This window comes from Canis lupus, chromosome 12, assembly GCF_011100685.1.
Source record: "Canis lupus familiaris isolate Mischka breed German Shepherd chromosome 12, alternate assembly UU_Cfam_GSD_1.0, whole genome shotgun sequence".
NCBI lineage: Eukaryota > Metazoa > Chordata > Mammalia > Carnivora > Canidae > Canis > Canis lupus.
In genome coordinates this window covers 11,575,880-11,600,029 of record NC_049233.1, presented here as the reverse complement: position 1 = coordinate 11,600,029, position 24,150 = coordinate 11,575,880, and the positions used below count along the sequence as shown (strand labels likewise).

The following is a 24,150-nucleotide window of genomic DNA, read 5'->3' as shown; positions in this document are numbered from 1 at the left end:
GTCGTATTTAGGGCTAAGAGGTCATAACATTTGTAACTTACTCTCAAGATGGTTCAGAGAAAAGTATGTGTGTGTGTGTGTGTGTAGAGAGAGAGAGAGAGAGGAAGGGAGAGAAACAGACACAGATAAAGCAAATGTTGCAAAACAAACAACAGATGAGTAATCTAGGTGAATGGGTTCACTGTACTCTTCCAATTTTTCTGTGGGTTTGGGAAGTTTTCACAATACAAAAGGTGGGGTGGGGACTTACATTACTCTATAAGAAATTGGTTATTTTGGAACTGGGTGGCTGGGGGATGGAAGGAGGAAAATTTTCACTATAATATATACCTTTCCCTATGATATATATACCTTTTGAATTTTGAACCAAATAAACTGTATTTTCCATACCAAAACCAAAATTTATATTTATTTTTATTTTTTTAAATTTGTATTTATTTATGATAGTCACAGAGAGAGAGAGAGAGAGAGAGAGAGAGAGAGAGAGGCAGAGACACAGGCAGAGGGAGAAGCAGGCTCCATGCACCGGGAGCCCGATGTGGGACTCGATCCCGGGTCTCCAGGATCGTGCCCCAGGCCAAAGGCAGGCGCCAAACCACTGCGCCACCCAGGAATCCCCAAAATTTATATTTAGAAACTTATTCCTCTCTAGAATTAACCCTCTATAGGATTAAAACTCGCGGGTTGAATTTCTCCAAATAGACAAACATGGAACGTCCCTGTAATGGTGTTTTTGTTTATTACAACATTCTATAAAGTGATTTGTGCAGAAAATTTACACAAATTATAAAGTAAAATAGAGTCACTCTAAGTGTTTCTGGATGTCCTGGGGGTTTGAATGTTAGATAACACCTCAACGTTACTTTTTCTGAAAAAATACTTTATTTATTTAGTTGAAAGAAAGAGCATGAGAGAGCGAGCACGAGCAGGTGAAGGGGCAGAGGGACAGGGAGAAGCAGACGCCCTGCTGAGCAGGGGGCCCAATGCGGGGCTCGATCCCAGAACCCTGAGATCATGACCTGAGCCAAAGTCAGATGCTCAACTGAGCCAACTTGGGTGTCCCTCCCCTCAACATTACTTTTCTAATTCATGCTGCCTCCAAGGCTGCCCTCCTTTTTTTTTTGTTGTTGTTTTTTGTTTTTTTTTTGTTTTTTTGTATCCTCCTTATTCCAATACACCTGATACCTTAATTGTTCCAGAAAACCTACAGCAGTAACACACTTGACTTAATACAACTGACCTAGTTCCCAATACTTTTTGGCATTAAAAGTCACAAAAAATTACTTTCAAGCTGCCAGTGGAGGTTTCTTACTACCTTTGGATATTGAAACTTTTGGGAGTCAGAGATTTTTTTCTTAATCAAGTCATTACTTATTTTATATACAGAAAATAAGAGATCATGCTGTAGCTAATTATATATAATTAATTATAACAACAAACATAAAGCAGATTAATACATACTGACATAAAATGACCCTCAATTTACATAATTCAGTAAAAATATCCATGGTGTATTGTAGAGGAAAGAAGCTCTATGTGATATTTGTTACTGTATATGCAGAGGGCATCTCTGGAAGACTATAAATAATCTAGAAATGATGGCATCCTCTGGGAGGGAAACAAGGGGACTGGCAGGAAGACTTACTTTTCACTCTAAACAACTTTGGAACTGTTTTAACTTTTTTTTTTTTAAGATTTTATTTATTTATTTAAGAGAGAGAAGATGGAGAGCAAGAGGGAGAAGCAGGCTCCCCGCTAAACAGGGAGCCTGATGAGGGGCTTGATCCCAGGACCCCGAGATCATGACCGAAGCTGAAGGCAGATACCCAACCAACTGAACTACCCAAGTGCACCCTGCTTTAAGTTTTTACCAAATGCATGTTTTACTTATTTTTTAAAAAATACATAAGTATATTTTGATAAATGCTGTCAAGGTATCATGTCTTTTATGTGGGGCAAGTTTGTAAAACTAGAAGAAAATAATATGTAATTCTACTATCCAGAAAACTGGTGTTAATGTTATATTGCATTTCTTTCTAATGAAATTTCTGGATGTTTTGTAAGCAAGAAGGTTTTCTGTTTTTAATTCAACATACTGTCTCTCCTCATTATTTTTCTAAAAGTGAAAACAAATTATTTATTAAAAATACATTTTTTTAGGGCAGCCCTGGTGGCGCAGCAGTTTGGCGCCGCCTGCAGCCTGGGGTGTGATCCTGGAGACCCGGGATCGAGTCCCGCATCGGGCTCCCTGCATGGAGCGGGCTTCTCCCTCTGTCTGTGTCTCTGCCTCTCTCTCTCTCTCTGTTTGTGAGTAAATAAATAAAATATTAAAAAAATAAAAATACATTTTTTAATATGTAGGCTCCAGAATGCAGGGCTTGAACTCTAGACCAAGATCAAGACCTGAACTGAGACCAAGAGTCAGTTGACTAAACTACCCAGGCACCCCTACTTACATAAATACATTCATTCATTCATTCAATATTTTATTTATTTATTCATGAGAGACACAGAGAGAGAGGCAGAGACATAGACAGAGAGACAGAGAGAGAGAGAGAGAAGTAGGCTTCCCGCAAGGAGCCCGATGCGGGACTCAATCCCAAGACCCCAGGATCACGACCTGAGCCAAAGGCAGATGCTCAACCACCCAGGTGGAACCCCCTACATTTATTTTTTTTATTTTTATTTTTTTAAAGATTTTATTTATTTATTCATAGAGACACACAGCAAGAGAGAGAGGCAGAGATGCAGGCAGAGGGAGAAGCAGGCTCCATGCAGAGAGCCTGATGTGGGACTCGATCCAGGGTCTCCAGGATCACGCCCCGGGCTGCAGGTGGCACTAAACCGCTGCGCCACTGGGGCTGCCCCTACATTTATTTTTTAAGTAAGCTCTATGATTGAAACCATGACCCTGAGATCAAGAGTGTATGCTCTACTGACTGAGCCAGCCAAGCACCCTTCTTTATTATACATTTAAAAGCACATTTTAAATATTTCAAATTTAAACATATACTTAAAATAATTTTGTAAGCCATGCCCCAAATCTTTAGGTTTGTTTCTTTGTTGTTTTTTAAAGATTTATTTATTTATTTTAGAGAGAGAGTACAAGCAGGAGAGGCAGGGAGAGGAAGAGAAAATCTCAAGCGGACTATACACTGAATGCAGAACCCAGCATAGGGCTCAATCTCATGACCCTGAGGTCACTACCCGAGCCAAAACCAAGAGTTGAAGGCTCAACTGACCAAGTTCTTTTTTGAAAACATTTTATTTATTTATTTACTTTTATATAAAAAGATTTTGTTTTATTTATTTTTTTAAAGTAGGCTCCATGCCCTTTGTGGAGCCCAAAGTGGGGCTTGAATTCACAACCCTGAGATTAAGACCTAAACAGATTGAGTTGGAGCTTAACCATCTGAGCTACTTAATGCTCCAAGATTTTATATTTTTAAAAGTAATCTCTATGCCCACCCTAAGGATTGAACCTACAACCCCAAGATAAGAGTCACACACTCCATTAAGACAGACAGGCATCCTTTAAAAATATTTTAAATAGGTACATAGCATTCATCACAGCCAATCATTTTATTATTAGACATTTGTGTTTTTAGAAAACTTTTTAGGGGATCCCTGGGTGGCTCAGCAGTTTGGCGCCTGCCTTCGACCAGGGTGTGATCCTGGAGTCCTGGGATCGAATCCCATGTCGGGCTCCTTGCATGGGGCCTGCCTTCTGCCTGTGTCTCTGCCTCTCTCTCTCTCTCTCTCTCTCTCTCTGTCTCTCTGTCTCTCTGTCTCTCATGAATAAATGAATCAAATTAAAAAAAGAAAAAGAAAACTTTTTAGCCACCAAAGTGCAGAAGAGTATTTACAGCACCCTATACTTTGAATAAGAAAGGAAGGGAAATAAGAAAACATACCTGTATCTGCCCACTTGTGTGAAAATAAACATAGGATAAATCAACTAGAGACGAATGAGATTGGTGACTACAGTGGTGGCTGAGAACTGGTAGGAAAGGATGGAGGAAGGGTGAGAGAAGGGTGGAGTGAGGTCTCCAAGTACACTTTCTACAGAGCCCTGACTTGAAATCATGCTGATGGGACACACATTCAAAAGAAATTAAATAGGTAAAATCAACAAGGATAGTGGGGAAAGGCTCCTACAATGAATATGAACAGAGACAAATAAGCAGAACTGTATTTCAAATGAATAGCATAACTATACCAAGGAGGAGGGGGGGGAGTACTCAGCCAAGTAACTGTTAAATGCAGTATTTTGAAAGATTTATTTATTTATTTTAAAGAGAGAGCAAGTGTGCATCTAGGCTGGAGTGAGGGTCTGAGGGAGAGGAAGAAGACTCTTAAGCAGACTCTCTGCTAAACACAGAGCCCAATGTGGGGCTTGATCTCCTGACCCTGAGATCACAACCTGAGCAGAAACCAAGAGTTGAATGCTTAACCAACTGACACCCAGGCGCCCCACAAACACAGTATTTTCACTATATACCTGTAGGCTAACAACAACCGTAAACCAATGCTGATGTCTTATTAGTAGGTTTGTTTTTCATGGTGGTATGGATTAGCAATTCTAAAACTATTTTTTGTGTATTTTAGGATCGAGCAAGTAAGTAAATGTCTTGTGGAACTGCCTTTCTCACTGTTAGAAAAAAGGAAATATGGAAGATGTTTGGAAATGGAAAAGAAAGAGACTTGAATAGTGAACCTAGTGGTCTGGACTGGAATCTGAAGTATCAATATGAACTCATTGTATTCATTCATTCATTCATTCATTCATTTATTTATTTTAAAGATTTTATTTATTTATTCATCAGAGACACACACAGAGAGGGGCAGAGAGACAGGCAGAGGGAAAAGCAGGCTCCATGCAGGGAGCCCAATGTGGGACTCGATCCCAGGACCCTAGGATCATGCCCTGGGCTGAAAGCAGGCGTTAAACTGCTGAGCCACCCAGGGATCCCCTATTTATTTATTTATTTTTAAAAAGATTTTACTTATTCATTCATGAGAGACAGAGGGAGAGAGGCAGAGACACAGGCAGACAGAGAAGCAAGCTCCCCAGGAGGAGCCCGATGTGGGACCTGGTCCCAGATCCCAGGATCATGCCCTGAGCCAAAGGCAGATGCTCAACCACTGAGCCACCCTGGCATCCCTGTATTTATTTATTTATTGGGCGGGTGCGGGGGCAGAGGGAGAGAGAGAGAGAGAATTTAAGCAAACTCCATGCTCAGCACGGATCTCTGAGATCATGAACTGAGCCAAAATCAAGAACAGGATGCTTAACTGACTGAGCCACCCAGGCAACCCTGAAGTCACTGTTTTTAATACGGATTGATATATAAATAGCTACAGATGTTGGGTGTGTGTAAATATATATAAGTCCTAGGTCAGTCACAATGAACATGTAGTGCTCAGACCTTGGTTTCTAAATAATGAGCTCCACTAGAAGGAATGAGGCTCTTTAAAGAAATGGTTGATTCTTGGGCAGCCCAGGTGGCTCAGCGGTTTAGTGCCGCCTTCAGTCCAGGCTGTGATCCTAGAGACCTGGGAACGAGTCCCATGTCGGACTTCCTGCATGAAGCCTACTTCTCCCTCTGCCTGTGTCTCTGCCTCATTCTCTCTGTGTCTTTCATGAATAAATAAATAAAATCTTAAAAAAAAAAAAAAAAAAAGAAATGGTTGATTCCAGGGCAGAGGCAGGAAAGTAAAAGATGAACACAGAACATCTTGTTTTGCCAGAAATGAAAGAAAAGTCCTCAGGTGCCTGGGTGGCTCAGTGGGTTAAGCATCTGCCTTTGGCTCAGGTCATGATCCTGGAGTCCCAGGATTGAGCCTTGGGTCCAGCTTCCTGCTCAGTGGGAAGTCTGCTTCTCCCTCTCCCTCTGCCCCTCCCCTGCTTGTGCTCTCTCTCTCTCTCTCTCAAATGAATGAATAAAACCTAAAAAAAAAAAAAAAAAAAGCTCAAAGGCATGATGGAATTATGTCAGAAGGACCAGTGGCCATTAGATGCCCAATGGCCATCAGACTAAGTTGAGCATCAAAAATAAGGGACTGCAACAATTTATAACTCACTGAATAAATAAGAATTTATGAGGGGTGCCTGGGTGGCTCAGTCGGTTAAGTGTCTGCCTTTGGCTCAGGTCATGATCCCAGGGTCCTGGGATCGACCACTGCATCAGGCTCCCTGCTCAGTAGGAAGTCTGCTTTTTCTTCTTCCTCTGCCCCCACCCCCGCTTGTACTCTCTCTCTCAAATAAATAAATAAAATCTTAAAAAAAAGAATTTGTGAATCCATACTGATAAAAGGCAAACACATAAGTAAAAGGGGAAAAGGAAAAGCTTTTTTAGAGCAGAATGCTAACAATTAATGTAGAACAAATGATGGAGTTAGCAAATCTCTATTTGGTGGCCATATCATAGTAATAGTTGATCTCGTAATGATGGATTCAGTTAGGGATTATCAATGGAAGCTTAAGGTAGTATGTGCAAGTTTGATGAGCAACCTACACAGTGTCAAAGCATCCTCTAGAAGAAACTTAGTAAGAAGCATCAGACACTATCTTAAGTAAGTGTTCAAAGCTTATACCACCAGTAATGAGACAAGTCCATATTGTGAGGACATATCACTTCTGTGGCAATCCTACCAAAAATGTATTACCTGAATCTAATCATGAGGAAACAGCAGAGAAACCTGAATTGAGGGACATTCTACAAAATAATTGATTTGGACTCTTCAAAAATATTAAGGTCATAAAAGACAAAGAATGGAGAAACTGTTCCAAATTTAAAGACATGACAGTGATTTAAATTAGACAGTGATCCTGGACCATAAAACAAAATAATATAATTTTTCGCCCTTTTGCTGTAAGGGACATTCTTGGGAAAATCAACTAAATCTGGATAAGGTCTTTAGATTGGTGATAATATTATTTATTTATTCATGAGAGACATGCACAGAGAGAGAGGCAGAGACACAGGCAGAGGGAGAAGCAAGCTCCATGCAGGGAGCCTGATGTGGGACTCGATTCCGGGTCTCCAGGATCAGGCCCTGGGCTGAAAGTGGTGCTAAACCACTGAGCAACCAGAGCTGCCCATCTTGATTTTTTTTTTTTTAATGATTTTATTCATTTGAGAGAGAGAGAGAGAGAGAGAGAGAGATTGTGCACACGAGCAGAGGGAGCAGTAGGGAGAGGGAGAAGCAGACTCCCCCCCAAGCAGGGAGCCTGATGCGGGGCTCGATCCCAGGACCCTAAGACCACGACCCGAGGCGAAGGCAGACACTTCACCGACTGAGCCACCCAGGCACCCCTAATTTCTTGATTTCGATAAATGTATGACCAATGGTTACGTAGGTCTATTTTTAGAAAATACACACCAAAGTCCAAGGTATTTAGAGGCAAAGAGGCATCATGCCTGCAATTTGCTCTTAAAATTGTGTGTGTGTGTGTGTATGTGTGTGTGTGTGTGAGAGACAGAGAGAGAGAGAGAGAGAGAAAGAGAGAGAAGAGAGTGTCATGGCAGAAAGGAAGAGAAGGATAAAAATAATGGTAGTAAAATGTTACCATTTGGGGAATCTTGGTGAAGTGTATATGAGAATTCCTTACACTGTTCTTTTAACTTTAACTTTTCTAGAAGTGTAACATTATTTCATAACACATGTAAACACCTTTGACACTGAAAGTAATACACAGAATATCCTTGATCCTAAATAATCTTTGTTTCCTTAGGAAAGATCGATGGACCTGGCACAGAGAGGTTTTTGAATACTTCTAAATTGGAGGAGAAAGGTGGTGGAAATGGAGGACTAAGGAGGGTCGACCATAGGGGTGAAGGCAGAGTGTGGAGCTGGAACTATAGACCAGGATGAGCGGGAACCAGAGGCCAGAGGAGTTCAAGGATCAGCAGGTGGGGGTGGGCGGGAGAACCAAAGCTGATGACATTTGAGATGCTTTTCTGAAACAATCCTTCTGTGGGTTTACCAATTGCCCATGGTAATTTTGGATCCTTCCCTCTGTATGCATCCCTTTGGTGCAGGCCAGTTACCCACTGATGAGTCACACTGAGTCCCTGAGCCTTTCTGGTTGGCACCCAAGAAGCAGCCACAACTTCTCCACTTGGTCCATAGTTACATGACCTAGTGGTTTACTACATGATGTAAGTAAATAATCTATACTAAGCTTTCATTTCAAATGCCAATAATCCACTTCATCAAGTATATGTATCCATATACATCAAGTATATGTATCAACTGGCTCTGAGTATTTGCTATTTGCAGTTAGGGACTACAGTAAGTGCTTTATTTATTTATTTATTTATTTATTTATTTATTTATTTATCACTGAGTGCTTTATATGGATTATCTCATTTAATCATCCCAATACCCTGACAGAATGGAACTAGTATATGTTCATTTCACTGATGAAGAAAATTACGTCTAGAGAGGTAAGTTAAGGTAAGCCTTGTACGTCATAAAGCTTAGAGTCAAATCCAGGAGTCTGACTATAGAGTCCCCACTCCAAATCACAATGTTATGATGGATAAAACATTTTAATTAGGAAGAAAAAAGGTAATCAATCATAAATTGAAAAGAGGAAGTTAATAAATTGGGAGTTTAGAATGAAAATTATATTCTGTGAAATACACATTCCATTTTTCTGTTCTGTAATCCTGCAAACGTGCGCATGACAAAGCAAACGTACCTGACAGAAGAACTGCTGCTGGGTTCCTGCTCCAGGTGTGTTACTGAAGGTGCTGGTAGATTTGGAAGAAGAAACTGGAAGACGATGAGACACACTGACCGGTACTGGAGTCCTATTTGGCTGGGTCAGCTGATCTCCTGTAAAGTTTGATCCTGATGCACCCGACTGAACCACAGACCCGAGACTAGGATGGGCAGTGCTGGAGGAGCTGACACTAGGGAACCGACTCGGTCCTGACATGCTGGTCACCGAGGGCATCGTGGTGAAGCCAGGTCTTCCTTGGGAGACGTTGCTCTGCCCAGGTGACAGGTGTAATACGGTTGGTGATGCTTGCTGCAACGGCATCTGTCCACCAACGATCTGAGGAGAGGCGTGATTGACTATCACTGGGCTTCCAGAGGCAGCAAATGTTTGCCCAGACACTAACTGGACGGCGGCATTCTGGTTGTTCAGCATCTGTCCAGAATACGGTTGGTTGGTCCTGAGCATGTTGGAAGAGTTTCTGTTCAACATGACATGCTCTGAGGCCACTTGGCCAGAGATGAGCTGAGAAGGTTGAGTCTGAAGCAGTTGCCCATTTATGGTCTGGACATGGTGTACCGAGTTGGAACTGACAGAAAGGCTTGTGGGTATGAGGAACTGACTTTGGGGTGTGTGAGGCTGGCCCATGGGAGAATGAATAACGATACTACCCCCAGCGCTGCTCACTGCCTGTGAGGTGACTGGTTTTCTTGTGTTCTGTTGGTTTACAATGTTCACAGACATGTGTGGACCAACTACGGAGCCCTGGGGTGAGCTGGCAGAGGCAAAAGAGATCCCTTGTTGAACATGGTGCTGCTGTATCCCCAGATTGTTCACATTGTATGTATTCTGCTGACCCATCTGGATAGGCTTTGGCTGGATATTAATTGGGACTTTATTTGAATTTGGTGCAAGACCCCTCTGTATGATGATATTATGCACAGGTAAAGATGTCTGAAAATTTGTGCTGTTAAATGGAACTGTGACTGGCTGTGCTACGGGACTGGAACTGGAGTTCCCAAACAATGAATTGCCATTAGGAGTCTGTCTATGAACCAGGAGCCCGCCACTCACATTTGATGGAGCTTGCTGCCCGCTGCCCTTCAATATGATTTGAGATCCATCTAGGTTATTAATAGTCATCATGGAAGGTTGATTACCAAATGACCCAATTAGCTGTATTTGACCAGAACCGCTAATCTGACTGCTGTTAGACAGATGCTGGCTGGGAACACTGATCCCCACGTGTTGCATAAAGCCATGTTGCACACCCACTGTATTGCTTGCAAATGATGCTCCGACAGGCACGTGAGTCACCCCTATAGGCTGCAGCGTCTGACCTGAGTAATTCGAAACATTAGAAGCCTGAGTAAAGGATGCTGATGAAGAAGGATGAAGCTGAGCTTGTGCAAACTGTTGGCTTGAACCTATACTGGCATCCAAATATGCCTCTTCGGCCAACGTCTGTTCAGTGATATTGGCCTCCTGCAAGGATTTCTGAAGAATGTCGAAAGGTTGGTCCTCACTGAGATCAGGAAGAGGAGAAGACTCAAGTTCATCTTCCAGGAACTGAAGGCTACTTGAGAGTGGCAGTCCATCACTGGGTCCTTCTCCAAGCTGGCTGCTTACAGCTTTGAGGGATGATTTAGGATCAGCATTCTAAAAGAAGAAGCAGTGTGTTATCCAGCATATCGAACCTTTGAAAGAGATCCTTAACAAAACAACCACCACCACCCACCAAAAAACCAAAAAAATAATAAAAAGTGCTTCACTTTTGAATAGAATATAGTCTTATCAGGCACGACTCTCCCAAGTGCTCAGCTTATTCTTAATTCTATTTCTTTAATAATGATGTCTGACTTGTTTCTATTAAGGGTACACAATCATTGCTCTGGTAAATTATTTTATAGAAAATAGATAAATAACAGGAACACACTGAGAACTATCTGGAGTTTAGCTTCATTTTTTGAGATACAGGCACACACTTGATTTTTCAGGACTGGCCCCAGTCCGGGGCTTGAGTGACATTCATTGAGTATGTGTACCCAGGAAAGGGCCATGTCTAGTCCTCTGTATGGCGGGAGTGAGTTTTGGGTATTTTGGGTATTGTTCTGTTAGAGGTCCAGAAGGTAGCCCAGAGTTAGCCCTGTCTTTCAAGGCTTCTCAGAACCTCCACCTAGTTCTAACCCCTAACACCAAAGTAAGACTGGTCCAGACAAAAACAAGCTTCCCACATAAAATGAGTGAATGGTCATTTGGGTTTTTTTTTTTTGTTTGTTTGTTTCTTTAGATTTTTAAAAAAAATGTATTTAGTCATGAGAGACACAGAGAGAGAGAGAGAGAGAGAGAGAGAGAGAGAGAGAGGCAGAGACACAGGCAGGGGGAAAAGCAGGCTCCATGCAAGGAGCCTGACATGGGACTCGATCCCGGGTCTCCAGGATCAGGCCCTGGGCGGAAGGCAGCACTAAACTGCTGAGCCACCCGGGCTGCCCGGTCATTTGATTTCTTAGAAGGAATCAACCTAATGTGATGCTTTTAAAACTACTTCAGTGTCCTATTTGAAAGTAAAAGTCCATCAACAGTCTAGGAATGGGCATGTCAACTAGAGACAACACAGGCAAACAATGAGAACTGAATGTGATAAGTAAGTTCTCCTCCACTGTGCAGCAGGTTTTTTTGGGGACAGGTCAAAATCAGAAAAGGTATGGAATCAGCAGCTACTTAAAATAAGGTGGAGATAACACAAATGTACTTCACACTACTGGACTGTATGTTTAAAATGGTTAAGATGGTAGATTTCACAAATATTTTAGCACAATTGAACATTTTAAAAAAGGAAGGTAGAGTAAAAAATTAAAAACAGGTCAGCGTTATACTATATGTTGGCAAATTGAACATTAGTAAAAAAAGTATACAAAAAATTAATAAATAACAACAGGTCAGTGAAGAATAAGAGTTCTAACCTGCAAAATTATAGAGATTCTCAGCCCTAGGCCAATAAGGTGTTGGAGGCCAGATGATGGGAAGAACTAGGTAGAAAAGCCATGACTAGGTTCATTTGACCCTGAGTCAACCAACTATTGAAGTGGGACCATCATGGCAGGGCTTGAAGAATCATTTGAAAGGAAATGCTGAAAGCAAGGAGGTTTTTTGTTTGTTTTGTTTTGTTTTGTTTTGTAGAACAATATCTAGACAACAAGGGTTATCTCCTGCATGATCATACACAGTTTAATGTTTTTATAATGTATAATAAATTAACAGACCATAAGTTTGAACAGCCATATTTTTCAGAGCTTTAAAATATCTATACTAAAGAAAAACGTTTACAATATCCAACATGATGTACTAGAAATACCCAATAAATATATGCCGAATGAAACAGTCTGAAAAGTCACAATTAATACTCACATGGTTGGGGGAGGGTTGTTAAACAAAAATCATTACCATCAAGGGACAGGCTAAATATCTACTTTATGGGCTTTTTTTTTTTTTTAAGTTTTTATTTATTTATTAATGAGAAGCACAGAGAGAGAGAGAGAGAGAGGCAGAGACACAGGCAGAGGGAGAAGCAGGCTCCATGCAGGGAGCCTGACGTGGGACTCGATCCCGGGTCTCCAGGATCATGCCCTGGGCTGAAGGCAGCGCCAAGCCGCTGAGCCACCCGGGCTGCCCCTACTTTATGGGCTTAATGGCAACACATGAAGTTACTACTTGTTCAGTATGAATTTCAGAAACGCTCCTAATTCACAAGGCTTATGGGAGACTGGAGTGGTGACTTTAAAGACACTTCTAGCCAGTGGAGGTGTCTCGCATGACATGATCTGACATAACTTCCACACACTCAAATACTTGAAAGAACTGTGCACTCCCAAGGACTTTCAGAATACTATTTCTTGTTATACATGAAGAAAATAAAGGCCCTGCTGGGAAGTTAACATTTATTGAGCACTGTAACCACATAATTTCCATGGGCTAGTCAATTAATGTTACCCAACCTAGGAAGTAGTTCTATTATTCTCCTGGTTTCATAAATAAGGAAATTGAACCCTACAGAGATTTAGTGATATATCCAAGGTTACACGGCTAGTAAGTGGTAGAGTGAGGAGTCAAACTTGGGCAGTCTGACTCTGGGCTGGCTACCATTCATCATAGAAGAAGGCGCTTGAAAAGACGAAAGCAACATAGGCTTAAACATAGTCATTTGGATATAGTTTGCAAGCAAGACTTCCCTATTTTCCAGGTCAGGAGTATTGTCTAGATGCTTCTAGAGCTTGAGAATATGGAATCTAGAATGGACAACCTGAGGGAGAATCCTAGCTCTGTAACTCATGGCTGTATAGTTTGGAGCAAGTACTAACCTGTGTTTTAGTTTCCTCAGATATAAAATACAGATCACAATAGAACCTACTTCACAGAGTTACCATGTGGATTAAGTGGTTAATCATGCTAAACTATTGGTGCCAAGAACATACCAAATGTTCAGGAAGTTTTAGTTATTACTCTTTTTTTTTTTTAATTTTTATTTATTTATGATAGTCACAGAGAGAGAGAGAGAGAGAGAGGCAGAGACACAGGCAGAGGGAGAAGCAGGCTCCATGCACCGGGAGCCCAATGTGGGATTCGATCCCGGGTCTCCAGGATCACGCCCTGGGCCAAAGGCAGGCGCCAAACCGCTGCGCCACCCAGGGATCCCTATTATTCTTTTTTTTCTTATTTAAGATGGATATGTTTAGTAAGTAACTACAATTAAGAATAATTTCTTTAAAGCTTTGTGACAAGTTCTAAAATATTCTAATATGACTTTTTTAGGTTATAACATTCCCAAGTCATTCTAGAAAGACAGCTGAAAGCTTAGGAAAATGGCAAAATATATCTCATATAGCTTATCTAAGTTGATGAAGTTAAAAGGAGACAATGTCAACACCATTCAGTAGATCCTCCCTCCCTTTCAATTACAAGAGACAAGGTAGTAACTCTCATCAGGATCCAAAGGCAATGAAAGCCTAGGTTCACAAACCATCAATGAGAGAGAAACACTTTATCACTCGATGTGGTTTCCAATACTCACACTGGAGTTGGCGAAAATTGAATTTGAATTGGCTGCAGAATATCCTGCATTAGTCAAGTCATCATTGCTCTGCAAAGGTACAAATTCGATAAAGTGATTATTTTAACTGTAAAGAAGTGACAAAATTGGTATCTGTGATGTTCTAAGTATTACTTACAGATTTATTACTAGGTCCATGTAGAAAATAGTTCAATGCTTGTGGGTCTCTGGAAAACAGCAACAAAGAAAGAAAACAGCAAATAAATACATAACTTATATTTAGGATTCATTTTCACTAGGGTAAAAAGAAAATGACATATTAGCCTGAGTAAAATTCTCTCCTTATTTTAAAACAGTTTTATTAAGTTTTTTGTTTAATTCTTGATTTCTTGATGTTCTATTTCCTATTATCACTCATTTCTGCCTCCTGAGATTTGTTAGAAGGTAAATTTAATAAAGAATGACCTAATTATGAACCTTATCATATCCAAAGATCTCTGTCTCTTTATGTGTTAATCCATACTCTGTGTTGATTTTTATTTATTTTAATTTTAATTTATTTATTAGAGAGAGAACACACAAATAGGGAGAGCAGCAGAGGGAGAGGGAGAAGCAGGTTCTCGGCTGAGCAGAGAACCTGATGTGGGGGCTCGATCCCAGGACCCTAGGATCATGACCTGAGCCAAAGGCAGATGCTTAACTGATTGGGCCACCCAGGTGCCTCTGTTGATTTTTATTTTAAAAACCCACGCAGTTTTTTTTTTTTAATTTAAATAATCTCTACTCCCAACATGGGGCTTGACTCATGACCCCGAGATCAAGAGTCACATACTCCACTCACTGAGCCAGCTGGGTACCCCAAAAACCCACTCAGTTTTTAATATGCTTGCTTATTAGGTTGTTTTGGTACAGCAAACCTCACACATTGGATTTATTCTGATTTTGGAATGAATATCTTACCCGATAAGATCAAGGAGACACGAGTCATCATCATCATCCATGACAACTATAAGAAAAGGAATAAAGTGCTGGTTAGCAAAGCAGATTAAAGCAGTAACATCAATACAACATAAAAATACACTCTTTACTTTCCTAGATAAGTAACTGTGTAATTCATCTAAGTTTTTCTCTCGTTGCTGGTCTTTAACGGGATTTTAAAAATTTTGTGGTCATTCAAGAGACTAAATAAATACCCAATTTAAATTGTTTTTATTGAATGCAAATCCTTAACTTACAAGTCAAAAAGGAATCTAGATAAATCAAAGATAGTTGGCAGCAACCCTTCCCAAACAGATTCCCCAAAGGGACTGTAAACCAGGAACAGTAACTTCCTCAAAATGCATCACGAGAAAGGGGAGAAATAATATTTTTGTTTTAGAAAAAAAATCTCATGAATTCAGAGGTCTTTTGGGTTTTATGACTGAACGTTTCCAAACATGGTGAGCAGTCTGGATTTCTTGCCATATTTTGGCTCTCTTTACAAAAACAGAAAAGCCGTTCTCCTTACTTTTTGAGACAGAGGAGACACCATAGCCCCAGGCAGTACAGATACAGGCTTGGCCCCAGAGGTCCCAGGTTCCTCCCCAGGCAGCAGCACTGCCAACTGTTCGATTCCAAACAATCTATAGCCCATCCCTGGAATCTTTAAAGTGGAAAATCTCAACCCCCAAATCCCCCTAGCTCCAAGCCCCAAGTTCCCTCTCTCCCCAGCCACCGACAGCATCAAGCCTAGCCAGCGCAATTACTGTGCTCTGGCTGAAACAATAACAACTGGACAAGTTCCAACAGCAGTTCTCCCCCTTTCTCCTCCCTCCCCCGAGATCCGGTAAACTTACACTAGTGATCCGACACCTGGCAACACTGCTTCGCACCCATTTCGAGCCATGCGTGGAATAATTTACATCACGGAATGCCGGGGCCAAGAGTTCTGGAGCAGTTGGAAAGGGCAGTTGTGAACGGCAGTTGGACGGAGGAATGAAATCCTGAAGAGATGCCCAGAAGAGGGACACGCCCGAAGAAGGCAGAAGGGATAATTTCTACTCAATGTTTTTTCTTGGTTAAAACTGTCATCTCCTCTCCAGTTCCCCCAAACTCCCCATCCTATCAGTCACAAGGCCAAACAAGTATAAAACTGGCTCCTGCCCCATGGAAGGAAACTTGCTTCCCCCAGGAAAGGTCTGGAAGGGGTAAGTATCCCCCTGATGTGAGACCTTCCCGTTGTGGGGGTGAATTCGTTCAGTTGTCGGATGGCCTGGGGTGATCAGAAGCCATTTGAGGGGAACTTTGGTGGAGAGGCAAGATGACGGTGAGCTGGGAGGAAGGAGAGGGGAAGCTGACACCCTGGGGTAACCTCCAGGCTAAACTGTGCAAGGGGCAGCAGGCCAGGTGAAATCTGCTTTGAGGACTCAGACATACAGGCTAGCATGACCATCCTTCTGAGGATGGAAAAGCGGGGAAACTATCATTAACTAAATATATAGAAATCTGTGGGAAGGGCTTCCCTTCGATCCTGATGTTTTATAGGGCAGAATTGCATCAGCCATAGCTCATTATTGTGCCATGAGCTTGTCTCCCAGACATCACAATCACATGGAATAAATCCAGCAATTTCAAACATCATTAAGTCTATAAAGTGGGTATTATTTCTTTACTTCGACGTGACTTTTTAAGCGGAGTTCTACTATATCCTTTGTAAATTTATTTTTTATAGTGTCTAACAGTTTCTGGAACAAACTAAGAAAAATGTAAGTGAAGTATAGCCTCTACTGAAACCACTTTTTATAACTATGCCAGCTTCCCACACAACTTTACACCTGTACGGACTCTTCTAGCAGAGGAGATGCCCAAGGGTTAACAAACCGAGAAAGGAAGTCAGCATCAGTCAGCCTAAGAATGTGTCACTGCCACTGGGACTTTCTTTTCTTTTTTTTTTTAAGATTTTATTTATTCATGAGAGACACCGACTGAAAGAGAGAGAGGGAGAGAGAGAAAGAGAGAGAGAGAGAGAGGCAGAGACTCAGAGGGAGAAGCAGGCCCCACGTAGGGAGCCCGATGTGGGACTCGATCCCGGGTCTCCAGGATCAGGCCCTGGGCTGAAGGTGGTGCTTAAACTGCTGAGCTACCCGGGCTGCCCCCACTGGGACTTTCAAGCACAGAGAACATTTGCCAGAATTTGAAGGGACCAGCTAGTCCTTGAGTAGTGAAAGAGAACAATTTTATCATACTGGATGAAATTAAAAGCCATTGTGTACCCTTCCCGAACCGAACGGACTGCTCAAACACTTGATAGTACGCTCCCCAGGGTATCTGTCCTACCAGACAGACAGGCCTCTGCTTCTAGCCCCCTTGGGTAGAACTCTGTGAGCCTTTATAGTCAGGGGTACCCTGAGAATTCCACTTTTTAAAGGGCCATACTCTTCTGACTTTGAACGGTTTCAAATTCAAAGAGATAACTCCTATCTCTAGGTCTCTAGCTCTACATACTGCCAAAACAGTCATCCTATGCCTAGTCCAGTAGTTCTTTTCCCTAGGAGGACACATGGTCCACCAAAGTCAATTTACCAAAGGAGAGGTATAGAAATTGACAATTCAGAAGTGGGAAGACAAGGTGAGGATCAGAAATGAATGATTTCAAAAGTGAAGAGTTTAATTTTCTTTGGAAAGGCTCACTTTTTCCTTGCTGAGACTCTTTTCTCCTGTAAGTTAACAACCCTGGAATCACTAAGTGGGCCGCTGGCCACAAGTGAAATTTACAATGTGTAAAAGAGAAGTCCCCACTCTTAGGGGGGGGACTAGATCAATAGTTAAAAACTACTTCTTGACTCAATACACTTAAGCGAGACATACTCCCCTCAGTAACAGCAGTTCACGACAATAGGATTTGTCACAGAGGGAAAGAGACTGTAGTTCTTACAGAATCCTGTTAGGTATCCCAAGAGGGCAGAAATCACTATCCCAGACACCTGGTTACTATTCTTTTTTTTTTTTTTTAAGTGGATAGCATGGAGCCCAACATGGGGGCTAGAACTCGGGACCCTGAGATCAAGACCTGAGCTGAGATCAAGAGTCGGATGCTTAACTGACTGAGCCAGTCAGTAATGGTAATCAGTGCCCCCTGATTACCACTCTTAAAAAAAAAAATAAAGCTACTATTAAAATTGTCCTTATAGGAGTCAGCACTTTGAATAATAGCTTTAAATCAAGAGGACATAGTAAGTATACAAGTGACATATTAAATCAGTGGGGGCAGGAGAGATGCTTGGGTGGCTCAGCGGTTGAGCATCTGCCTTTGGCTCAGGGTGTGATCCTGGTCTGGGATCGAGTCCCACATTGGGCTCCCTACGAGGAACCTGCTTCTCTCTCTGTCTCTGTGTCTCTCATGAATAAATAAATAAAATCTTAAAAAAAGCAGTGGGGGAAAGAAGTTAGCTGTATGGAGAAAAGATGGTGGATCCATACCTTACATTTTACACAAAAGTAAATTCTAGATGGATCAAACGATTATAAGGGGGGCAGAGAGATGAGAACCTTAAAGTACTAGCATAAATACATGGGATTTTTTTTTTTTTAAGTTTGAGTAATCTACTCTACATGGGGCTGAAACTCACAACCCTGAGATCAAGAGTCACACACTTCTCGGACTGAGCCAGCCAGGTGCCCTGAGACATTGTTTTTTTTTTATACTCTTGGAGTGGGGAAAGTCTGTCACAAGATATAGAAGTACAAAATACTAAAAAAAAACAAAAACAAAAGTACAAAATACTGACAAATTTGATGACATAAAAATTTAAAATTCTGCGTGATAGGGGCTCCTGGGTGGCTCAGTCGGTTACGCCTCTGTCTGCCTTCGGCTCAGGCCATGATTTCAGGGTCCTGGGATCAAGCCCCCTATTGGGCTCCCTACTTCTCCCTCTCCTTCTCCCTGCTGCTCTTCCTGCTTGTGCTCTCTCTCACTCAAATAAATAAATCTTTAAAAAAAAAAATCCAGCGTAGGATTATTGCTTCTAGCAAAAGACTGCAAAAATCCTAGATGTTGGGGCACCTGGGTGGCTCAGTGGTTGAGCATCTGCCTTTGGGCTTGGATCATGATCCTGGAGTCCTGGGATCAAGTCCCACATAAGGCTCCCTGTAGGGAGCTTGCTTCTCTCTGTGTGTCTCTCATGAATAAATAAATAAAATCTTTGGGACACCTGGGTGGCTCAGTGGTTGAGCGTCTGCCCTTGGCTCAGGGCATGATCCCGGAGTCCCAGGATCAAGTCCCACATCGGGGCTCCCTGCATGGAGCCTGCTTCTCTCTCTGCCTCTGCTTCTGCCTCTCTCTCTCTCTCCCTGTGTCTCTCATGAATAAATAAATAAAATCTTAATAAATAAATAAATAAATAAATAAATAAACAAATAAATAAAATCTTAAACAACAACAACCACCACCTAGATGTCATGAGTATGGGGTTTCTTTTTGGAATGATGAAAATGTTCTGGAACTAAATCACTGAATTGTACACTAGAAGGGGTGAATTTTATGGCATATAAATTATAATTTGATTTAAAATATTAAAAAAAACACCCTAGATGTCATTCATGAGAGACTTGTTAAGTCAGTTATGGTTTCCACCCACATTGTGTAATAGCACACAGCCATTAAAAACCATGGAGAAACTTTATACAAACTGCCTTGGAAGGATACATTGTCAAAGGAAAAAGGCACATTATAGTATGTTCAATCTTTCCTCTATCTTCTTGAACTTAAAAGAGTGATAAATTTTTAATGTCTTTCTCCATAAACTCCATCATTTGTATCATTTCTGGGTCTGTTTCTATTGATTGATCTTTTTTTTCTCTTCATTACTGGTAGTATTTTCCTACTGCTTTGCATACCTGATAAATTTTTTTTAAAGATTTTATTTATTTATTCATGATAGTCACAGAGAGAGAGAGAGAGAGAGAGAGAGAGAGAGGCAGAGACACAGGCAGAGCAAGAGCAGGCTCCATGCAGGGAGCCCGACGTGGGATTCGATCCCGGGTCTCCAGGATTGCGCCCTGGGCCAAAGGCAGGCGCCAAACCGCTGTGCCACCCAGGGATCCCCTGCATACCTGATAAATTTTTATTGGATGCCAGACATTGTTAATTTTACGTTATCAAGTACTGGATACTTTGTAACCCTATAAATATTTCTGAATTTTGTCTAGGACACAGTAAGTTACTTATTTTTTTTTCTTTCTTTCTTTTAAAAAAGATTTTATTTATTTATTCATGAGAGACACAGAGAGGCAGACACAGGCAGAGAGCCCGATGCGGGACTCGACCCAGCCATCCTGGGATCACGCCCTGAGCCGAAGGCAGGTGCCCAACTGCTGAGCCACCCAGGTGTCCCTACTTATTTTTTCAAAAGACTTATTTATTTATTTTAGAGAGAGAGGGCATGGGGGAGGGGCGGAAGGAGCAAGAGAGAATCCCAAGCAGGCTCCATGCCCAGCCCGAGCCTGACTCGTGGCTCAACCTCACGACCCTGAGATGATGACCTGAGCTGACATGAGTCAGACACTTAACCTACTGAGCCACTCAGGCACTCCTCAATTAAGTTTCTTATAAATCACTTGATCTTCTTGAGGCTTGCTTTTAAGCTCTATCTCTCTTTGGGGCTAATTTCGCCCTATCTTGAGGCAACAATATTATTCACTTGATGTCTCATGTATTACAAGGATTTTTGTACTCTCACAGGTAGAACACAAACTATTTTCTGCCCTGGATAAATATTGTTTGATAAATTTGTCAAACTTCTTTAAGATGAACTTCAACACGGTGATAATTAGTTTACTGATGACAGAATCATTAACCATACAAATCAGTGTTTCTCAAACTGGGGTCTGAGAAAATAATCTGGGGTGGTCTGAATTCTCAAGTTTGAGAAACATTAACAGATTCTAAAGCTATCCAGAAATATACACACTGAAATATACAGAGGGCTCATAAGAATTGTGCTCTGAGTGTTGTTCCCTCTAATCCTCGTGGGCAGTTCCCTCCCAGGATAAGGGTCTCTCCCCCACCCCCTTGTACTGACTGGTCACCAGCTGAGGACTTGGGAGTTTTTTCTCTGGGCAGTGCTCTCCTCTCCGGTATCCTGCCATATATTTTAGCCCTTTCACCCACCAACCTTGGAAGATGATCAGACTCCATCTGGCATCCCATTCCCTATGCTGTGGCCTTGCTATGCTCTCTAGATAGACAGTAAGCTGGGGCAATCATCAATAGGGCTCATCTCATCCGTTCACCATTCCTCAGGAGTCCCTGGCTATGCCACCTGATTTCCCAGGTCTCAAAGCCACTGTTTAATATATTTTATCCTATTTTTAACTTTTTTTAATGCAGGAAGGTAAATCCAGTCCCTGTTCCGCCATCTTGGCCCTACAGTCACTTTTAAAGTTTTGAAAAAAAAAAAATGCTTTAGGAGGTAACAACAGTTTATATGAGTTAATTAGCACAAATTATAGGGTCAGAGTATACTGAAAGGGGGGAAAAAAAGGACAGTAAATCATACAGTTTTATCCCATCCCATACCTCCTTTTGTTTTCTACCCTGAAGAATAGCTTAGGGAAGGAGGAGAGCGGCTTCTTTAATTCCTATCTTTAATAAAGTTGGTCAGTGGGTGAAAACAATATTCATTATTAATTTAATAAATATTTAGCACCTACTACATGCCAGGTACTCTGTTAACGCTGGGAATATCAAATGAGCACGACATAAAATATAGTAATAAATGTAAACACACAATTTTTTTGTAGGACTGCAAAAGCAATGCTGAAGAGTGAATTAGTGTGTTTTTGCTAATTATTTACCAGTGAGTGTCATGATCAAAAGGCTATGCTGTAAAACAGCCACTTACGCAAGGCAAGTAACTGTGTGTCAACTAAGTATTCTCACCTTACTCCTGTTACTCTATTGTCATTGTTATGGGCTGTTAAATTTTATAATTGCAAGACAGTGTGAAACCTTCTGGCATGGTTCCTAACTGTAAGGTACTCATTTTCTTCTGGGAGAGAGACATTCGATAGTTTATTATGATGTAATGTGAGAAATACTAAGAGTTTTTGGCAGGGGTTTTCAAGCTTCTTCAGGTGAAGCCTCTGGACTTTTTTTTTTTTTTTAAATAATATAACATTTTGCTAGCAAAAACATGATGGTATTTTCACAATTATAACCATCTGCAATAAGAAGTGGTCAAACTTAACATGATGGGTTCTGAGTTTTTCAGTTATTATTCAACAAAGAACGCCCTCCATTTTGTCACTGGCTATATCCTTCTAGCAGCAATAAAGAGAAGATGGAAAAGACTAAGAAATATTATTAGAGGAAAAACTAAAAGAAAAAAAATCTCTCAAGGCTCATTTTTCCATCCCTAAATGAAGTTAACAGCCACAGCTACAGTTTTTAAACTTTGTTTCCTGGCGATCCAGGATTTTCCAAGGTGTCCAGGAGCTTTCCTGAAGGCCTAAATGGTGGTGGTGGAGATACTCTGATACTCCCACTTCTCCCCTTCATCTGAGTGACTCCATTCTTATTCAACTAGGAAAAAAAAGTTCGAAAACCATTTGTCTTATCCAACTCCCAGAATGCAATGGTTTGCTGTGTGTTATGGAAGAATGATCATCACTGGTGGTCAATCTAAAAACGAAATCCCAAGGATCAGTAGATATTAATGCATTCATGATTACTTTAGCAAGCAGTGGTATAGTGATAAATATTGTTTGATAAACATATCAAACTTAAGATAAATTCCAACACAGTGACAATAACTTTAAGTTTACTGACGACAGAATCATTAACCATACAAATCAGTGTTTCTCAAACTGGGATCTGAGAAAATAATCTGGGTGGTCTGAGTTCTCAAGTTTGAGAAGCATTAACAGATTCTAAAGTTATCCAGAAATATATACACTGAAATATACAAAGAGCTCATAAGAATTGTGCTAAACATGTTTGCTGAGGGCCTCTCAAAATCTTAAGATCCACTCTGAATCTACAGAAGACCTGTGCACATACTGACTGATGCAAAAGTAGTCCTGGGGAAAATCTTTCCAGACCTCTCTTCTTCATCTTCCTTTAATCTTAGCTGCCAATTTTATGCCAGGTGGGGAGTGGGGGGCAGTCCCAGGTCTAAACAAAGGAGGGCTTCAAAAGAGACTGTGGGAAAAACAAAACAAAACAAAACAAAAACAAAAGAGACTGTGGGTTTAGTCCCAAAAGTCTTTGCTGAATTTAGATTCAGAGCTGAGGTGGTTCAAGAGATACCAAAATCTGAAAGTAACGAAGCCCTACAGTAAAGGAGGATGCTTTTAACTCACACTGCATAGCTTGTAGTGGGAAAGAGCTAGGAGTATGAATTTATGGCTCAATTATAGTGGACTAACAGACTAGACTGACTTCAAAGTTAAATGTTATTAATAGACTATCATCTAGAAATTAACAGTATAAAACAATATTCTAGGGCTACCCTCAAAAATAGCGATCTTGTCATATTCATTTGCATATCCCCAGCAAATATCACATAAATAAGTATAAGAAATACTGAATAGGGGCACCTAGGTGGCTTAGTCAGTTAAATGTCTGTCTTCAGCTCTGGGATCGAGCCCTGTCAGGCTCCATGCTTAGTGAGGTGGGGAGTCTGCTTCTCCCCTCCTTTGTGCTTGTGCTGACACTCTTTCAAATAAAAATAAAATCTTAAAAAATATCCAGGTTTTAAATATAGCACAGCTGTGTTTTATGCAAAGATTGTGTTCCCGGGGGGGTGGGGGGGTGGGGGTGAATGGGTGACGGGCACTGAGGGGGGGCACTTGACAGGATGAGCACTGGGTGTTATTCTGTATGTTGGTAAATTGAACACCAATAAAAAATAAATTTATTTTTAAAAAAAGATTGTGTTCCCAAAGACCCTGAATAATTAAAAACTTACATAATTCTAGATTAATCCCGGCAAAGAAATTTACAATTTCCTAGAGCCAATCAACATTGAAATTTCGTAATTCCTGATGGGACTTATAAATATATTTTAGAATATACATATATTCTATTAAGAGCTTTTAGATGTAATAATGAAACCGGGGTTATATTTAAAAAAAAAAAAAACACACTCCACATATCTTTTAGAGATCCACACGAATTAGGTATGAATAAACTACTATCCGCGTGGCATGCCCCGCCGTGCGTCTGGTGCGGGGGGCTGCGGAGAGCCCGTCATCCCGGGGAAATAGGGCGCGGCCGGAAACAAGGCCGTCCCATCGACAAAAAGAAAAAAAAAAAAAAAAAAGAATGAACTACTATGATGTCTAGGATATATTAAAAATAATATAAAGTTGGTTACTAAAAACATGGAATCCT

At 41.1% G+C, this 24,150-nt stretch overlaps 1 protein-coding gene and 1 long non-coding RNA gene across 6 annotated transcripts in view; one reads left to right on the top strand and one right to left on the bottom strand.

Moving 5' to 3' along the window:
• The window catches only part of BICRAL (BRD4 interacting chromatin remodeling complex associated protein like), a 79,293-nt gene that overhangs the window by 25,905 nt on the left and 29,238 nt on the right, over positions 1-24,150 (bottom strand). For 2 of the 4 annotated variants that reach the window (XR_005367708.1, XM_038554092.1), the window contains exons 1-5: positions 15,614-16,227; positions 14,739-14,784; positions 13,957-14,005; positions 13,800-13,868; positions 8,711-10,390 (exon numbers count right to left, since the gene is read on the bottom strand). Coding sequence is in view for 3 of the 4 variants with exons in the window: in XM_038554092.1 (XP_038410020.1) it covers positions 8,711-10,390; positions 13,800-13,868; positions 13,957-14,005; positions 14,739-14,779 (1,839 nt within the window). In the remaining variant the exon portion in view is untranslated. Of the gene's footprint in view, positions 1-8,710; positions 10,391-13,799; positions 13,869-13,956; positions 14,006-14,738; positions 14,785-15,285; positions 15,377-15,613; positions 16,228-24,150 lie in introns of those variants that run through there. The other 2 variants (XM_038554094.1, XM_038554093.1) reach the window with 2 other exon arrangements.
• The window catches only part of LOC111098261, a 59,781-nt gene continuing 50,948 nt past the window's right edge, over positions 15,318-24,150 (top strand). For both annotated transcript variants that reach the window (XR_005367710.1, XR_005367709.1), the window contains exon 1: positions 15,318-15,964. This is a non-coding gene — a long non-coding RNA (uncharacterized LOC111098261). The remainder of the gene's footprint in view (positions 15,965-24,150) is intronic.